The sequence below is a fragment of the Thalia democratica genome, chromosome 2, assembly GCF_965202585.1.
Source record: "Thalia democratica chromosome 2, ktThaDemo2.hap1.1, whole genome shotgun sequence".
NCBI lineage: Eukaryota > Metazoa > Chordata > Thaliacea > Salpida > Salpidae > Thalia > Thalia democratica.
The window spans coordinates 25,012,413-25,029,600 of record NC_139166.1 but is presented as its reverse complement, the minus strand read 5'-3'; the positions used below and the strand labels follow the sequence as shown (position 1 = coordinate 25,029,600).

General features: G+C 27.9%; 1 protein-coding gene across 1 annotated transcript in view; it reads right to left on the bottom strand.

Annotated features, from left to right (window-relative positions):
* The window catches only part of LOC145830165 (intermembrane lipid transfer protein VPS13D-like), a 53,271-nt gene extending 37,393 nt beyond the window's left edge, over positions 1-15,878 (bottom strand). The window contains exons 1-22 of the mRNA XM_082938061.1: positions 15,782-15,878; positions 13,053-13,182; positions 12,844-12,945; positions 12,463-12,592; positions 12,245-12,358; positions 11,688-11,819; positions 11,298-11,438; positions 10,876-11,021; positions 10,438-10,594; positions 9,115-9,228; positions 8,359-8,611; positions 7,970-8,168; positions 7,234-7,390; positions 6,815-6,983; positions 6,457-6,596; positions 6,040-6,175; positions 5,633-5,784; positions 5,214-5,357; positions 4,887-5,075; positions 1,187-1,372; positions 767-888; positions 236-408 (exon numbers count right to left, since the gene is read on the bottom strand). Coding sequence (XP_082794187.1) covers positions 236-408; positions 767-888; positions 1,187-1,372; positions 4,887-5,075; positions 5,214-5,357; positions 5,633-5,784; positions 6,040-6,175; positions 6,457-6,596; positions 6,815-6,983; positions 7,234-7,390; positions 7,970-8,168; positions 8,359-8,611; positions 9,115-9,228; positions 10,438-10,594; positions 10,876-11,021; positions 11,298-11,438; positions 11,688-11,819; positions 12,245-12,358; positions 12,463-12,592; positions 12,844-12,945; positions 13,053-13,182; positions 15,782-15,878 — 3,283 coding nt within the window. The remainder of the gene's footprint in view (positions 1-235; positions 409-766; positions 889-1,186; positions 1,373-4,886; positions 5,076-5,213; positions 5,358-5,632; positions 5,785-6,039; positions 6,176-6,456; positions 6,597-6,814; positions 6,984-7,233; positions 7,391-7,969; positions 8,169-8,358; positions 8,612-9,114; positions 9,229-10,437; positions 10,595-10,875; positions 11,022-11,297; positions 11,439-11,687; positions 11,820-12,244; positions 12,359-12,462; positions 12,593-12,843; positions 12,946-13,052; positions 13,183-15,781) is intronic.
* Between the last annotated feature and the right edge of the window lie 1,310 nt (positions 15,879-17,188).

Below are 17,188 nucleotides of genomic sequence, written 5' to 3'. Positions count from 1 at the left end.
AAATAACATTAATTTAACAAAATTGTCATTAAGCTCAAAATTCACACTTAATTATTTTCTAGTAAGTAATCTTCAGCATTAGGTTTCAAACTTTATTTTATTTATTTTTGAACAAAAAACTTCAGATAATACTTTTTAGTATCTAAGCAGAAAACTACACTTGCATCAATATTTATGTTTATCATTTATACCATAAACACAATGGTCTACTTTATAGTAATGACAATTAACAAACCATTGTTGCTTCCAAGAGATGGCAGTGGTACTTGGTCGAAATGGTAATCAGGACTGACGAGCCCACTGTCCATCATGTTGCCACTGCCAACGTCCAAAAAAATCCCCTTGTGTGAAGCAAGTAAAAGCTCGAAATGAGATCCGATTTTTTGCATTATGTCCACCAAAAGCAAACTGGTGATTTTTTAGTAAATTTAACAGGAGAGTTATTTTAAGTAATTGAAGTTAAACCTCCATGTTTTCTATTTTTACAAATAAAGTTAAAAAGGGTTTAAATTTTAGTATGTTTTAAGGATTCGTAGTTGAAAAACTTAACTTTTGTTATTTTTTGATGTTGTTCTTTGCAATTATTGATTTAATTTCTAAATGCATTAACAGTGTAAATTATATCGATTTAATTATTGGTTTTGAAAAGATATTAATAATAGATAACCAGAACTTTTTGACTAATAAATTTTTTTATGTTTTCAGAAAACTTCAACCTTATTTTATTACACACTTAAAAAATTTTAGTAAAACTAAATAAATCTACCTATAAATTGACAAATTAATAATGTGATCACAAGGTCTTTTAGTCAACTTAAAGTTTATTGTTCCAATTTCAAGAACACATAGGATGTCAGTAGCTTTGGTTTCCTCAAGGATAATTGAAACCTAATAATTATTAAAATAAGACCTACAACTATCAACTTATTTATTTTAATCATTACTATATATATAAAAACATATTTTACCTGTTAGCAACCAGCAGAAAGTATAAAACAAATATTTCAAATTCTAAAGTCGATTTTTCAATTGAACTACAATTTAAAAAGCTTAATAATGACAAGTACTAACACAATTAACTAATCTTATTTTTTTATTTATAAAAATGCAAATATATTTTCAGTATTTGAATTTAGATAGTTCATTTAAATAAAACTTTGATTTTAACCACAGTAAAATATCTCACTTGGTTTATTAGGAAGGCGCACACAACCAATTTAGACTCTTTGTTCACTGAAGACATCATCACTTCGGAATTTTTCTTCGGCGTGGAAGACTTGCTCGAAACGTTTTGATTCGTGGCTAAGGTGGATTCGGGGGTCATTTTAGAGCTTTTATTAAATTGTGAGAGGCATCTGTCCACTGTTTTTATCTGCATATTGAAAATTAACTTGTACATATATTTTGTAGCATTCAATATATAGACATGATTTGTTGAAAATATTTTTTTAGATTGAGTTTCATAAATGAACTAAACATTAAATACTATTAAATATAACTCTACCTAACATTAAAAGTGACATTATTATCAAATATTACACTTTATATTTTTTTATTTTTAAGTGATAAAACTGGTAAAAATTATTATATACTTAAAACTTAGAATTCTATTAACATTTCTCTATAGTGAGTAATATTTGACAGTTACGCAGTTATTTAGAAACAACCTACGCCAGTTTTCACAAAAACTAAATGGTCTCTACCAGGGGCGTAGCGTGGGGAGGGACGCTGGCGCATGCGTGCCACCCAAAATAAAAAAAGAAGTAAAAAAAAATGCATATCTTTATCCTTTATTGTTTATTTCTTCTGCTTAATTTGCCTTTTTTCAACTATTTTTTTCTAGTATTCGAAAAGTAAAACGAAATTTGAATACCAATTAGTGACAAGTTAGGGAAATTACCCAGTATACTGATTCGGTGCGTAATTGCAAATGCGCACCGATGTTGATGAAAAACTCCATAAGGAAAAATTTTATAACTTCATCAACAAAATCGGCGAAAGTCTGCAGAACAAGTCCGGACTTCCGTTTGCCGTGAGACAAGCTCAAATTTAACAAAAGGGTTGGTCATGCCAATTCGATCATCAGACCACAAGTTTCGGTAGACTGAGACTGATGTGGTCTGATGATCGAATTGGCATGATCAACCCTTTTGTTAAATTTGAGCTTGTCTCACGGCAAACGGAAGTCCGGACTTGTTCTGCAGACTTTTGCCGATTTTGTTGATTGTACTAAAACGAGCGTACCAGATGTCTTGCCTAGTGGACAATGTTTTAAACGTTGCACGGCAAAGACAATGCTGACGTCACTAATCATTGCCAGCAAATGGTTGCTTCATGCGAAAGCATGATAAACCGTTTGTAGATTGATGACTACAAGTTTTTCGGTTGTGACTGACTGATGAGTCCTAATAAGGACGAAACCGGTCTCAGTCTACCGAAACTTGTGGTCTGATGATCGAATTGGCATGATCAACCCTTTTATAACTTCATTAACTTCATAAGAAATTAGACTCAAACAGTACGCAACTAGTTAGTGCACCGCAGTAGTATAACCTTATGACAGATTTTTTTACAAGGACAAATGCTAACATTTTGTTAACAAACCATAGAGCTAAACCTGTTTTATAGTGATAATGATTCAAGATTAAACAAATTGTAGTAAAAATAGCAATAAACAACTGCTAATAAAATAAAAATAAGTTGATAAGAAGAATAAAAAACATTAACAACATAATTTAAAATAAAAAAAAGCAGAAAAAATAAATTAAAACAAATATCAAACAAACAGTTTATACTGTGATTACAGTTTTAATCTCACTATACAAAAAGTATTGTTTAAATTATCTAAACTTAAAATTTTTATTAAAAGTAGTTTCTTTTTTTATTAAGATAACAAACAAATCAAACTTTGTTATTCTATCAGCCATAAAGTTTAAAAATTAATCAATTTTTGTAGCAAGTTATTTTAAAATTTCTTTAGTCACATCATGAATAAATTTATAGCAACTTGTAAAACAGAATTTTTACAATCAATTTTTAGTCTAAAAGACATAGATGATAAATTTAAAATTTAAATTTATTCAGTTTTAAATCAAATTTTAAATGGTATTTAAAAAAATTTCTTTCTACTAACTGTTTGTAGTGTTTAAAAATGCTATTCCCTAAAGATCTTAGAAAAACAGATTTTAAGATAAGTGAAAAGTTATAACTCTTGTGAACTTTTAAAAGTTTTGAAAAATTGACCTTAAAAATTTATCTTTTAAACATTTTGTTTTGTATCAGAATTATTTTTTAGTAAAATCTTTTCATACACTCAGGATAACTCAGGATTTTATGAAGTTTTGGAAAACTTTAGTATGACTGAGTAAAAATCAGGATAACTCAGAATGTTTTAAGTATTTTTAAGCTAAGGCTGACTAAGGATAGATATGTTTTTGGGTAGATTTAGTGACTTATTGTTAAACTGATTTAGTTTAAAAACAATAAAAAATTTTTAAAGAATTTAAATGCCTATGATGACATATGACATTTTAAAACTAACTCAGGACAGATATTTTGACTCAAAGAGTGGCAAGGCAATCCTGATATCTTCCAAGTAAATTGTTTTTTGTTTTTTTTTTTTGTAAAATATGTTTTATAATATTAAAGAAAAGTAAACATTTGTTTTCATTAATTTTTAGATTATTATTTAAAAAAATATGCAAAGTAATATTGTATGGAATGTTGCAAGTCTAAAAATATGTCAGATAGGAAAATTATCTGAAGTTCAAAAGCTTTAATTGAAAAATAGCAGACCAACACCAGATATTGCTATTACTAAAGACTGCAGTTCAAGTGGTATGAAATTTTTATTTTTAATTTTGTTTATATTTCAGATTTTCTTCATTTGTTAAAATTTATTTTTACAGTTTTATATTGTAATATAAGTAAAAATGTAGAAGCTAAAAAAAAACTAGCTTATTAGATTTCTTCTTCAAAAAATTTAAAGATTTAAAACTTTCAATTTTAATACTGAAGATTTAACATTTTTATATAAAAGATAAAAATAGTATATTAAAAGCTGCAACAAACTAAAAGTATGAGTTATTTTGAGTTTAATACAATCCTTTGTTGTTGATATAAAATAGATATTGAACATTATTTAGAAATTGCACAGAGAAAAATGTTTTGAGGTTTTAATTGTTATACTTAGTTGACTATTTATTTGTAGTTTAAGGCCATAGGGGGTGGGGGGTAAGCCATGTTTTATGAAGTTGATCTTATTTTATAGATTTTTTTGAAGCTTTAAGATGCATTTTTGTTGTTTTGAAAATTCGAATTATTTTTTGAGATATGTCCAGTCAAATTCGGGCCGCATAATAGGTTCCCTATGGGAAGGAAAGACTAAAACAGCGAAAAAAGGCTAGTTTTTTTAAAATCTATCTACTCCTACATTTTACAAGCAATCTTCTTCAAACTTTAACAGTTTAATCTTTATACAATAAGAAAAAACATTACTTGTGAATTTAAAAATTTGTAGTATTTTTTTTTTTTTAATAAAATTTTTATTTATTATAATTATCTAAATTCAAATGTAATTTTTTTTTTGTAATTTAAGGAACATTTTCTAAAATTTGAAGAATATTGCTTGAAAAATGAAGTAGGAGATAGTTTTTTAGTAATTATTTAAATTTACGAGAAAACTGACCCCGAAAAATTTGCGGTCCAAAAGTTTTAATTTAGGGGATTTTTTGAGAAAAAAATTTGCGCACCCCTTGACCAAAATACCACGCTACGCCACTGGTCTCTAGTATTACAGAAACACTTGTTTAACGGTTGGCTTTATTTAAAATAAAAAACATTTTCTTATATTAAAAAGCCCACAACAGTAACAAACAAACACAAACTTTTTCCTTGCCAATGTGCACAATCAAGTGCGGCAGGTTTGCAAACACGTTGAGGTTGGGGTAGGAGGGGTCGCTTGTGGGCAGGAGCCTTCTGTCCAGCTGAAACTCCACGTTGAACCTCTCTATCAGGTTGTAGTTGCTGTTCGACGTCGCCTCGTCCAGCTTATCGCAGCTCGGCACCACAGTTACCTACAGGTTGAACATGAATTAGTAAAAATATCAAAACTTGCTTGTACAAACCTACTTAGTGAAACATTTGCATGTATTAAAAGTATCATTTTACATAAGCTAGACACATAAACGTTTGCAAAATGTTAAATTTTCTACCTGCAGCTCTGCGAACCTCAGATGGTACTTTTCGTACATTTTGTCCCTGATAGCGTCTTCGGTGAAAAAATCTTCACTTTCCTTCGCACCGATGCTTTCATCGATCGTAAGCAGAGGCACGGATTCCGCTGGCGGGGTGGAAGTCTGTTAAATTTATTGAAGTTTTATTTTAAAGGTAGATTCATATCAAAAACTAATTTTTAGTTAAAAAAAGTGTATTTCTATTGCAGTACTTAAAACGAGATTTCAAACAATTAGTTATATTCGAATATTTTTCTAATATATAATTTCTATATGTCTGATTTTTAAAAAACTTTTACTTGTTAAATAAATAAACAAACATTAAGAAAAAGTATTCGACAAACATAACATGATTTCCAACCTGTAAACATTAGAAGCCTTAAAACAATTGTTCAAACCTGCGGTAGGGGAGGTGTAATTTCTCCACTTTTCGGAGGAGTGTCCAGCGGAGTTTTGAAGTCGTCGTCCTCCGAATCTTCCTCGTAAATTTGCTTGATAGTTTTGTAGTTCAGCGGAGGACTTTCAATAGCCAGCGGTGATTTTCGATAACCTGCAATAACAAACATTGTAATATCGACAAAAGAAAACATTTTTTATACGCTTTAACGTGATTAAAGTCAAAAAAACACTTTTCTTGAAATCGAAAAGTTTTAATTAGAGTACTATTTTTAAATAAAAAGGCGTTTTTAGAAAACTCTATAAGTTTAACAGATCAATAATACATTTTACAAATTAAAAAATCTATTTACTTAACCTACGCAAAAACTTCTTGCTTATACATATAGTGTGTTTAGTATTGACTCACCCTTTTTAAAGTTGTTGAAAGTCATGTGGCCGAGATTAAGTACAACGCAAGCACCGTTTTTATCCGAGTAATTTTCTGGTATCATTATGACTGGCGCGAATATGTCCAAAGAAATTGCCCACTGTTCCTCTTTCTTCTGATTAAATCAATTTATTATTAAACTTATATCTTGAAACACTCTTTCACTATCTATAATTTTTAAGGTAAATATAAAGTTAAATTTATAACTATTTCCTGAGACTATTTATTAAGAGTTGTTAAAGTAACTAGTAAATTAGCTGTATTTACAATAAAAAAATAGTTTAAGTTTTTATTTATGATAAATAAAAATAAAGTTAAGCATATAGCGTAATGGAAGACAACATATTTAAAGGTTTTTTTTGACACATAACATAGTTTAACAATTTTTTCACAAACTGTTCTGATGTCTTCATTTTCTCCCTTCAACGCTCTATCAATTGCTCTTTTTATTTCATGCTGGTACTGTTGCATCCATTTTTCGTACTTCTCCTGTGCCAGTGACGTCACTACCTGCTCGTCAATTTCAACTAGTCCGTCTGAATATTTAAATTGTTTAAATTATTCTAAAACATTTCTTATACTATGGAGTTATACATACAAAAATTCTTATTGAAGTTACAAGTAGATGAATTCTAATTTGTAAAAAAACGACAAAACAAATTATACACTAATTTTAAAACTTCTGTCGATAGTTTTAAAGCCAGTATCAAGAAGACAATTTCAAAAATCAATGCTCTCAGGAAAAGTAAAAAACCGTGCACGGAGAAGAACAGCTTCAGCCTGTCAACGAGGCCGGGTATGAAAGTCAGGGACAAGGGAGCCATTTCCACGTTGAGTTTGTGAGCAATGCAGTTGTTGGCGTTTGTAGTCGGCAGCTTCTTGTATGAAAACTTGAACAAGCATCTCTCCCCATGCTCGTTTCTCTGTTTGGTGGAACAAAAATCTATAAGACTAAGTAAAGCTAAATATGCTACGAAATTTAGGCATGATAAAATAAAGTAGTTGTAAGCAGCCATAATACTTATACAATAAGTTAGGTTCTTATTTACTTTTTTTCGCACAATAGACCGTAAAACTATATTTAAAACTATTCAGGAGCTGAAAAACATACATTTGACTTTAAAGACACCCAATTAATATATGTAAATTAAAGAAACTTGAAAAAGTACTAACTATAATGTTAGGGACAAAACTAAAATTGTCAGACAAATGAGAGTACTGTCCATCAGTATTGGCAGGCTGAACAATGCTTGGGAACAATTTGTTTTCTTTGTTTAAATCATGTATTAATAAGCTACCTAGATTTCCTCGTACAATATACGTTTCGTGCCTGAAAAAATATACAATTTAACTATCAATCGTCTAAAACTAAGTATGAAGTCTTCACTTTTAAAAAACATTATATTACCTAAATCAGGTATAAAAACATAAACAATATTTTACGTAGACAACTCAAAAGTATTTTTACAAGTAATAAAAACTTTGCTTCTCCGAAATATATTTAGAATAACAGCATTATATTAAGCTGAACAAACAATAATTGGTACAAATATATCCTAATAACATTTAAACAAATTCTTCACAAAGCAAGAAACTGATGCCTTCTTAGTTTAAAAATAAAAACGTTATTTAGTTGCGTTATTATTATTGCAAGTTTATTGTCAATACGACGGACCCAGGCATAAAAACCTAGGCCATTTAAACTGAAAGACACATTACAAACATAAAAATAACACAGAAAGTTCATAAAACAAAAATACAAACATAATTTAATTTAACTTCAAATTTATAAATTTTCATAAAAAGCATATTTTTTAACACACAATTTTATACTTGTTAACTTATTTACGCTTTGATGAAGAAGGACTTTGTAAACCTTGTCATTGATGAAAACTTTTAAACCACAAACCTGGGTCTCATTTCGCAGAAAAGTTTGACATGCTTGAACTGCAGGTCGGCGATGACGTCACTGCCGTCCCTGATGGCAACCGTCCCCTCGTTCATCTTGAAGGTGACCCTCAGCAGCAGCTGGTCCCTCTTCAGGAACGTCGCGTCGTCCTGCGAGTCCAGCAGCTCCTTCTCTATCGTCTTGAACAGCTCCGTTTCGTCTGTAGTGATGTCATATTATAAGGTTTAGTGAGAGTGCTTGCAGGCTTGATACACTTTGTTTACATTTCAGTTTTTCATTTTTATGATGTATTTGTCTAAGTGTGTGATTTAATATTTTAAAATAGCCTTAATAAAAAAAAATTAAAACTTAAATAACAAAATTAAAAGCAGCTATACAAACAAACACACCGTGCTGATCCATCAAATCATCGTCAATTTCGTCATCCGAGCCGATGGACGGAGTCGGCGACTGCGTTCTGCTGACACCTGGCGGCCGCTCTGCCGCTTGCTGCTTCCACGAAGGCATCCACGAGGTCAACCCGCCCAGCCACGTTTTCTGCGGGGTTTCGGGTTTTTCTTCGGGTTGTCGTTGGGTGGCTTCAGGCGGTGTTCTCACGTCGACCGAGGAAGACTGCTTCGGTGGCGGTTGTTGCTGTTTTGCCTGGAAATTATTGCAAAACAAAGTTTAATAGATGAAAACAAAATAAATTCTGAGTCTTACACTAATTTGAACTGTAAATTGTATAAATAAAATACTGACTAATACAATGAACACAAAGCTTTATAAAAGCTTTGTCTTTTAAATATAACTCGTTAATTGAAAAAAAAAATTATCAAATTTATTATTTACAAAAAAAAAATACTACAACTAAACATAAAAATAAGAGTTTATATCAACAAATACTAATCTTATACATTTTTAAACTATGATATGTATTTATATTTAAAACTTTATTAACCCAATACTAAAAATAAACTTTAAATTTTAAGTTACAGATTATAACCAGTTACTACTTGAATATTTTATTGTAGTTCTATTAAAGTGAATCAAGCTATGGGTAAACTTTAATTAACAGAATCCTAAAAAGCATACAGTCATTTTTTAATAAAAAAAACTTGAACAATTAATTTAAATGGTTGTTCTAAGACTTGCAATAAAAAAACCTTAAGCTTAGGATTGTAAAGTCTAGAGTCGTGTACAACTTGTCGGAGTGTTTTTATTTCCTCTAGTTTCATGCCTTCTTCAAAATCTTCTAAAACTTCCTTTATGTGTTCATACTGAAACAATAACTACTATTTAATTATTTTAAAGATAGTTGTTAGTTTTAAAGGCTATATTATACAAGGACAAATTTTTTTTTTTAATTATTAAATATAAAATCTAAAATACTTCTTTTGTTTATTATTATAAAACTTGTACAAAACCTGAAATAAAATTTACAGTTTAGAAAACCTATGATAGTAATTAGTTTATTGAATTTGAAATGACTACAAGTTTTTTAAATATATTAATTATGAATCAAAGTAATATTTTTCAATTTTAACACAGTCAAGACTAATAAAATAAGTTGCAAAAGCTTCAAAACCTGTGTTAGTTTGAAAAAAAAATAGTAAAACCAGTTTTTGAATTTAAAATACTTAAAGAAATGAAAGCAACAGTAGATGACAGAATGTAGTTACAATAAGTAACATAATAGAACAAATCGTAATAGTAACAACACTAGCTTTAAAGTTATAGAGTTACTTAACTTGAGAATAACTATTAAATACTACAAAAAACGTAATTTATAATATAAAAAATTATAAAACAAGATATTTAATAATTCAAGAAGCAAATAAGTATTGTAAAAGTATATGAAGACGATATTTTGCGCAATTACTTCTACTAGACAATTTTAAGTTGAATTTTAAACCATCCGCAAATAAAACTAACATTTCAACAAAAATCTAAACGAAAAAAAAATAATTCGAAAGAATAATTCAAGATGTAGCACTCGATAAGCTGTGTGCAAACATTCATGAGAAAAGCAGAAAAAAAGGAAAAGAAATTCTCACATCTTCCGACCAAGTATCTGTTGGGATTATTTTAGTCCAAAGCGGAGACTGAATACTCATTAAAATTGTAGTAATCAGTTTATGGTGACTCCTCTCAAAATACTATTAAAACAAAAAAAATCAGAATTTTAATTTTTAAAACTGATTATTACTTGAAAAACACTTCTAATACTCATGATATTCAAAAAAGTATTTTTTTAAATCAAAGATTAATATAACTATAAGACTATTATAATGCTGTTTGTTATCATTTTTCAAGTTCTGTAAAAAGCTAGAACTAAATTAATTTTAACGCTAACTAATATACAACAACAGATAAATTTGAATATAAGATTACAGAGTAGATTTTTAATAATTTCAAGCTCGTTTAAGTCCGTCTACTAAAACAACCTTAGTACAATAAAAACATTCGATCTTGCATTTTATACTAACATTTGATTTATCGATGTAGCGGATTTGAAGGTAGGATTTATAATAGTTGAGGTAGCGCACCCTCTTAAACAGATCGTCCGATTTGTTTATTTGCTCGCTTTTGTTTCTCACAAAGCACAAGTTCGTCTCAATTACCCATTTCCACCACTTGGAGGCACTGTAATGAGAAAACTTAAATAAATTGTGAACCTCAATTAACGTTTGTGTTTTAAAAGTGTTCAAAAATAAGTTTTTTTATTTTTATACCAGCAGTTAAAATATCGATAACAGTTTTTATTTTGATGCTAGGTTAGAATAAAAACTTGGAAAAATAATTAAAACAGCTAAAAGCTGGTTAAAGTACAAATGTAAATTAGAAATCAAGACAGGAAACAGGATTTAAACTTCATAAAAAATAAGATTAAAAAACTTAATTTAAAAGTTTGAAACAAAGCATACTTTTTAAGCTTTGGGCAAGTGGGTTTTTTAGGCAAGTTGGTTGACAATTTATAACTCCACTGTTTAATAATTGGCAAGTAAGCTAGCATTTGGTGGTACTGCATTCTACTCAGTGAAAATGGTATTTTCATCACTTCAAAATCTACCTGTAACAATAACAAGTTAGTGTTATTCAAATACCCGTGAAATACTTACCTAACAAGAAGAAAACAGTTTAAAATATATTCAGTAACTCTTTAACATTTTTCTCCTTAAAAGTTTTCAACAATCAACAAAACTTTAAATAACTAAGCAAACTAATTTGTTACTTCTTTCCAAAGTGTCAAACAAAATTTAAAAATCTAGCTTTAACGTTCTCTTGAAACATAAATAGAAAGCGTTTGATAGCAACAAACAACGCAGATTTTAAAAAACGAGCAAACTTGAAAGCGAGGCTGGCTGTGGTGGGTGATAGGGTTGCTCCTGCAATCCTGGGTGAATTTGGCGTACGCGGAGGTCGGTTCGAGCAGGTAGGAGTCTTGCATCTCGTCCCTTGTTATCGAATTCATCTCCTTCATGTGATCCTGTTGTTGTTGACGTTCGCTTGCAAACTTAATACTGCTTGGTAGTATGTTTTTAATGCATGACTGAGTTTAAAGAACTAAACACTTATGAAGAACTTAAACTTTCAATAATGCACTTATAATTCTTTTTTTTAATTACAATGCCTTTTTATAACAAGACAAAAATATAACTGACTTTAGTTCAAAACTCTTTTTACATTCAAGCATAATACATTAAAAATTGTTGGAATTTCTCAATAAATAACTTACAACAAGCTCAATTTCATCCAAAGAACCAAACATTTTTGTGTTATCTTTCCAGTAAACTGATAGTTGTTCTAAACTAAGAAGTTTAAATTTTCGTTTGTTTTTCCTATCGTTCCCAGACACTATTGTTTTCTCCTGTTTTAATTCATGTAAAAAAGATCATGAGAAATAAATTAGTAAACAATTTTTTCCTGCAAAAAGGTGTTAAACTTCTTTTTTATACAATTGTTCACTGATAGTAATTGATTTAAAATAATTTTTTTTAAAGTCTAAAATTTTAAGATTGATTAACAGGGAATTTAAAAAAATAAACCGTTAGGTAAAAATACTTAATAATATGACATAAATAATTAAACAACACATAAACATTTGAACTAAAGCTAAATAAAACAGTACTTTTTACTGAATTATAGATTAAATTCGATTAAAAATAATTAAAAAAATCAACATGTTTATAGCATAGTTTTAGTTGAATTTTTTATGACACCACTAAAATTTAAGTCTTAAAACTTTAGCAATTTAAGTTTGTAAATAAAAACTGTTTTTCAACAAATACTTACCCATTTACTATTAGTTGTAACAGATGAGAGAATTTTAAGGTGAATTCCACATGCAAAAGGATCGCTAAAAGTTTTATCATCTTCGTATCTCACATGAAGATCAAAAAATTTTATCTGTGATAAATGAAAAAATAAAATAAAGCAATAAAAATGCCATACTTCCACTTTAACCTATTCTAAAAATACTTACATGAACAAAAATCATAAACAAATATTACTTGTAAGTTATTCAATATTTTAGTAAGTATGCTAGTCGTGTATGAGTTGACGTTTTTGTCATTTGAATTTTTCATGCTTGTGAAATCTGTAAACCATTTGTCTTCAAGTTGTTTTAAAGTTTCAGTTTTCCTGTTAATAATCAAAAAAAGTTTAAACAACTTTATTAAAGGTACTTATCTAAGTTTTATAGATGATTATATATATGCAAATACTGAATTTTACTTTTAATCAAACATAAAAAATAGTTGCTGTCTGAAACGAGAACTAATTTAAAGCAATAATTTATAGCAACCTAGATAGAATTGTTTATTCAAATTGTAAAGGAAAAAGTTTATACGTAAACCAAACAAAAAAAACTCTGAATAAAATGAAAACTTTACATTTTTGCAAGATAAGCTCCATATGCTTCTGAGTCAAACTGTTTGGGATCCTTGGTTCCCAGTATTATATAAACTCTACTTATTTCGATTAACCATGGCTCACTGAAACAAAATAATAAAATTACTAAATGGAACTTTAACTTGTTTGATGAGTATAAACACCCTATAAAGTCAATAAGCTATATATCATTTAATTAAAAAAAATGTACTTAAAGTGATAGAAGCTGGGAATTCTCAATGCAACTTTTCCTATGGATCCATACTTTAACTCTAAGCTTGGTACTCCTAAATCATCTAGAATTGTTTTCTTTAATTTTAAATTTTCTAGTTCAGCTGACCCTGTAAAAACAACTATCTAAATTATTTTAAAACACATTGTTGAATTTACAGATGCATTTCTAATTACACATACTTATACTATTACAAATAACGAAATAGATAGCACATTTTGATTGAACTAAATTAGAATCTATTAAAGTTAAATTACTTTCACAACCACATTTATCTAGCACTCTTTTAAAAAATAGTCCTGATTTTAACATATATGTATGCTTTTACATATTAAATAAATTAATGGTAAGTGATCTAGATACTTTAAACATCTACAACTCTATAAAAACAATATTAATTCATAAAAGGTGGCCATAAATTTCATTGTATTATTTAAATTAGCAGTCTGAACTGAAAAACCTTAACTTAATAATTGCAACAAAAACAAAAACAACTTTTTATATGTTATTTGATTTTTTTTTTAATTCAACATTGTTGAAAGTACAGTGCCTCCTCACTTATCCGGCCGATTTTGGTCAAGAAGTAGATTTATTTAATTCAGTTAAAATCAATGTTTTTGTATACTTATATGAGTTATAAGATTACAATAAAAGTTTGAAGAATAATATTTATAACATTAAACCCTAATAGTAATAAGTTAAGTAATATGCCTAAAACATGTAATTGCCGTAAATTAAACAAAGATAACTGCCCATTAAAAGGTAATTGCTTAATTAAAAATGTAATTTATAAAGTTAAAGTTGAAAGTAAGGGCCCAGATAAAATTTATATCGGAAGTACAGCAGGTAGTTTCAAGGATAGATATGCTAATCATAAACATACTTTTAAAAATATAAATAAAAAACAAAGCACGCGTTTATCGGATTATGTCTGGAGCTTTTTTCACAGGTACGGTAAAAGGCCAAACATGGAGTGGAGTATTGTTTCAAAGATAAAACATACATCCAACGGAGTAAGTAGAATTTGCCCAACTTGCAATACAGAAAGAGCAGTAATTGCAGCAGAAGATAAAGACCTACTTCTGAATAAGCGGCAAGATTTATCGAATATCTGTCCCCATAACCGACGATTCTACTTTAAATAACTCTGTCTATTTATGTACTAATTTATTTCACAAAACTTACATATTCTTGCAAGTTTAATACTTCATGTTTTCAAGCTGTATAAATTATTGAATAATTTGTTAAAATTACTATGACGTAACATTTCTGCACAACTCAATTTAATTTTCATTTTTAAAATTTGCCTATTCTTAGAGCTTTTTGAGGTTGGTGCCTACTTTTATTAAATTTGTTTTTTTTGTAGACAATTTTATAATTTTACGCTTTTATCCCAAACTTTGTTTTTAAACCATAAAGTCCATTTATAGTTACTACCTAGATAAACACTATAAATAATTATACATGCTTTTTTCTGCTTTTTTTCTAATGTGTGTTAACATTTTATAGACTCCGTAGATCTGTTCTTAAATTTATTTGAGAGCAGTGAAACGCCGTTAGTCGAAATAAAGTTTTAGCACAAGAACATCTGTAACATTAAACTCAATAGTTTGTATTAGATAAAATATTATTAACAGCTGAAGATCTTGCTTAAATTGTTTTAACAAGTGAAACATTGTTTTGTAGCAAAATTTCTAAACTTGTTAAAATCAATGTTTTACTATAAGTACACGATTAATTCAACTTTTATAACTAAGCAAGCAGTTTACAGTTACATCTCAGTTCTAAAATTTTCTCAAACTTAATGTTATAATTCATAATTTTCGTGCTCAGTAAATTAAAAAGGTTTTTATTGTTCATTTGAAAACTTTTCTGAGTTTCTTTTTGTTAAATTAATTTATATCTTCATTAAAGTATTGTTTCTTTTATTCTTTGAATGTTTTAATATATTGTTTATATTGTTGAAAATAATGAAAAAAAGATAAACAAACTGAAAATTTAGTGTTTGTTTTTTTGTATGCATTGCATAATATAAAATATTTATTAGCAAAAAATACAATGTTTGTAGTTATCCGGCTAAAGGTTTATCCAGCCAAAATTACAAAAAGCCAGATAACTGAGGAAGCATTGTACTACTAAGAATATTCTCTGGTGACTAAACAATAATTTCAAAGTCAAACTAATTTTTAAAGCAAAGTTGCCTGACTTCTATAAGAAAGTTGCCACATAATTACTAAAGCATAACATTTTAAGTAAAGGTCTACCGGATCCTAATGTCTGATCCCTCCAGATCTGACCATAGCTTGCTGAAATCTCACACATTTATTTCTTTTTTTACCTCTAACCCTTATTCATTTTATTTTATTAATCAGTAATTTTCTATTTATTTATTTTATTTTTCTAATTATTTTATTTCATTCTCAGGGAAAATTGTCCCTTGTGCAAAATTAACCCTTTGTGCAAAAGTTTCTTTGTGCAAAACTGTCCCTTTGTTCAAAGATGTCTTTATACATATTTGACCCATCCCCACATTTAATATTTTTAGAACTCTGACAATGCTGATTTAAAAGTGTATATATTAATACTTAAAAAAACTAAGTACATAAACTAAAACTAAATGAGAGAGTAACTAGTTATTAGTGGTATTTATAACATGATATTTTTATACAAAAAATCATCAAGAACATCAAACTTATAACAAATTTAACCTTGTAAAACAGCAATAGTAAGTTGTTCAGCATTGAGGTTTTCAACATACTTTCCAAGTTGGTCATTTAAAACTGAAGATACATATTTATATAACATTATCTATCTATAAATACATAGTTAGTATAAATACTTTTGTTGAAAATTAAATGTATAGTACTTTATCAATACTGTTCTAAACAATTATTTAAAGTTCTGCTTTATAAGTCTTAAGTAAAAATGATAGTATTTTATTTAAAATATATCATAATATAGTAAAATTTGTTTGTTATGCTACTATTTACAAAACTAATTATAGAGGAAAAATATGCTGTGGGTTTTTTAAGTTAAAGATTAATACAAAAAAAAATTAAAATATATTTTGTAATAAATTGTAAGACTAATACAGTCAAATCACATCACAAATTTACACTAAGCTTAAAATTAGTAAAAAAATACTTGAACTCAATTGAACTTTAAACTAGAAATTAAAGGTCAAAGGACCTGATGTGTAGAAAGACCTTTTGGTCATTCAGTTACATATCTAATTACTTCAACTATTTTGAGTTATAATAAAAATACTTTATAATTAAAACTTGGTTTTTTCTTCTAAATTTAGAAGAAAAAGAAAAAAAACATACCATAGAAAAAAAAAGTATGGTATACAACTCAGTATGTATAAATAAATAATTTATTTAAAACGTAAAAAAAATACTTAAACTTATAAACTCAGGCCTATCAACTTATTATAAGTACTAAAAAAATCAATAAAGTTGTAAACATTAAAATATAAGTGCTTTCAGAAAACAAAATATTTGTCTTCTGAACTATTTTTGTTGCTAGCTTTTAATCTCACTTTCCAAAACTAGGTTATATATACATAATTTTTATTTAATCAAATATGTCTAAGCTATTTTGCTTTTGAATTTTGTTGTGCACTGTACATAGAAAGTTCATTAGATCACTGTTTTCAAAAAAAAAACCACTGTTTCCAGTGAGTAGAACTTATTTTTGAACTACAAAATTGTTTTGAAATTTGGCTTGTATTGTATCATTAAATATTAAATTGAATATTTTATTATTTTCTGAAAAACTTAAATACAATTGATGAGAATTAACACTATTTCACATAAAATATATTTTTGTTTCTATTTTAAATAATTTTACAGTTTTATAATTAATTTTATCATTAAAATTCGTTGAAACATTTAACTATGTCACAAATCAACTTTCAATACAGGTTCATATAATTAAATTATGTTTTAATCAATCAAGTTGCGTTCAACTTTTTTTTGATATACTCTATATAAAATAAATAAAGTAATAGTGGACCACATCAAAAAAATGAGTGGATTACAATTTTATTTTGGTTAAAAAATTTTATTAACAAATTAAATGTTTACTTTGTAAATAACCAAGTTATATTATAA